At 44.5% G+C, this 1,604-nt stretch overlaps 1 protein-coding gene across 3 annotated transcripts in view; it reads left to right on the forward strand.

Moving 5' to 3' along the window:
- The window catches only part of LOC137437898 (sodium- and chloride-dependent creatine transporter 1), a 79,800-nt gene extending 78,717 nt beyond the window's left edge, over window positions 1–1,083 (forward strand). For all 3 annotated transcript variants that reach the window (XM_068132610.2, XM_068132611.2, XM_068132609.2), the window contains one exon: window positions 177–1,083. In XM_068132610.2, the coding sequence (XP_067988711.1) occupies window positions 177–332 (156 nt within the window). In that variant the 3' untranslated portion in view covers window positions 333–1,083. The remainder of the gene's footprint in view (window positions 1–176) is intronic.
- Window positions 1,084–1,604: the final 521 nt, after the last annotated feature.

Genomic DNA, 1,604 nt, shown 5'->3' on the forward strand with positions numbered 1-1,604 from the left:
TAGTGAACCTGACTATCCCCTCCCCACCCTCGTATTTCAGTACATCAATGTTCTGATCTATATATATTTCTTTTTTTTCCCCAGTGTTTATATATATATATATATATCAGTGATCACTTTTTATATATATATATTAACCCACACAGCCCCTTAATCTTCTCGGTCCCACCCTCCAGCGTTTCAAGGAGCTCAACAGGCCTGTTATTGGTGCTCACGTCGAAGAGTACAAGCGGCAGATGGAGTCTGCATGTGTCCATTTAAACGGTGGTGATTCCGAGAAGGGCATCCTCCTGGTCGGGATGCCGCACCCCTTGAGGGCAGAGCAGTCGTAGGGAATCGCACACTTTAGCGGTATTACAAGGGCATAATTGACTGTAATAATTCCTCGTCCTCATCTGGATACAACTTGCCTTTGCATCAAGATTTAATCCCTCTGCCAATATCGAAGGGATGACTAGTTTGTTTTAAATCCTCTTTGCAAATAAAAGATTAATCACTTTATCTTGCCGTTAAGGTGATAGTTTCACCTCCATGGTGCAGACCGCTCTTTGTGGTGATGTTGGGGATGAAATGGCTGAGGGTGTGAATCTTGTCATTGCATCCTGATGTCGTTTTGTTATAGTACGACATGAAGAAGCCAAGTTTGGCATGGAAGATTTGACAAATGTTTGAGTCTTTTTTCCTCATACTTGGTAGCTAGCCATCACTGAAGCCTCTAGTGCTCCACAATTTTGATATCCCCAATGTAATTGCCAAGCAAGTCATTGAACTTGGGGATATTGCACGTACAAGACGGTATTTGTGGGTAGTCATTGAGCATTTTGACCCGCTGTTGAACGAACTTCCTGCAGCAGTTCAATGTTTTTCCACACTTTGCACTAGGTGAAAAGTCAGGGTTAAATGTTACAATATGGTTACCTGTAAGCCATGTGGTGCTGTGTGTAACAACCACAATGATTGCATCCATTACCGTGGCATTGTATCATGGGTGATGGGGGGGAAAAAAAGATTTTGAAAGTTTTTTTTTCTTTGGTGAAGGATGTTTTGGTGTGTAGCACTTGCAGTAAAATGAAGTTTCTTAAACGTGCTGTTTTTGTTCTTTAGAAGAAAAAAAAGGGACTATTGTTACGGACACGGCTTAAGATGTTGCTTGACCGAGCGGAATGGCCGCCGTGTTCGCACAGTTTACCCGATTACCCCCAACTCACCCGATTCCACTCGAACGTTGGCCAAATCGCGCTACGCTAAATCAATGATGGAAAGGACACAACGACTGGGATAAATGAAACGACGCAAGGGGGTACAGTTCTCAAGACCTCCGGAGGAGGATATAATTAGTGGTGGAGAAAAGGGGTAGATTACAAGGTAGAGTGAGGTAAAAGACACAGAAGAGATAGGCACTTAGATACAATCTTATCTATCCCAGACAGACCACAGACAAACGGAACAAGACTGACTTACACAGGGATTGATGGCAGGGAAGGACAGGCAGTCGATAGCACAAGGTGCACCTTGGCTCAGGGACAGGATAAAGCACGGTCCAGTCCAGAGATGCGGGGAGGTGTCACAGCGCTCGGAGGTGGCGTCCTTCTCTCTCCAAGCTC

This window comes from Myxine glutinosa, chromosome 12 (assembly GCF_964187855.1).
Source record: "Myxine glutinosa chromosome 12, kmMyxGlut1.1, whole genome shotgun sequence".
Taxonomy (NCBI): domain Eukaryota; kingdom Metazoa; phylum Chordata; class Myxini; order Myxiniformes; family Myxinidae; genus Myxine; species Myxine glutinosa.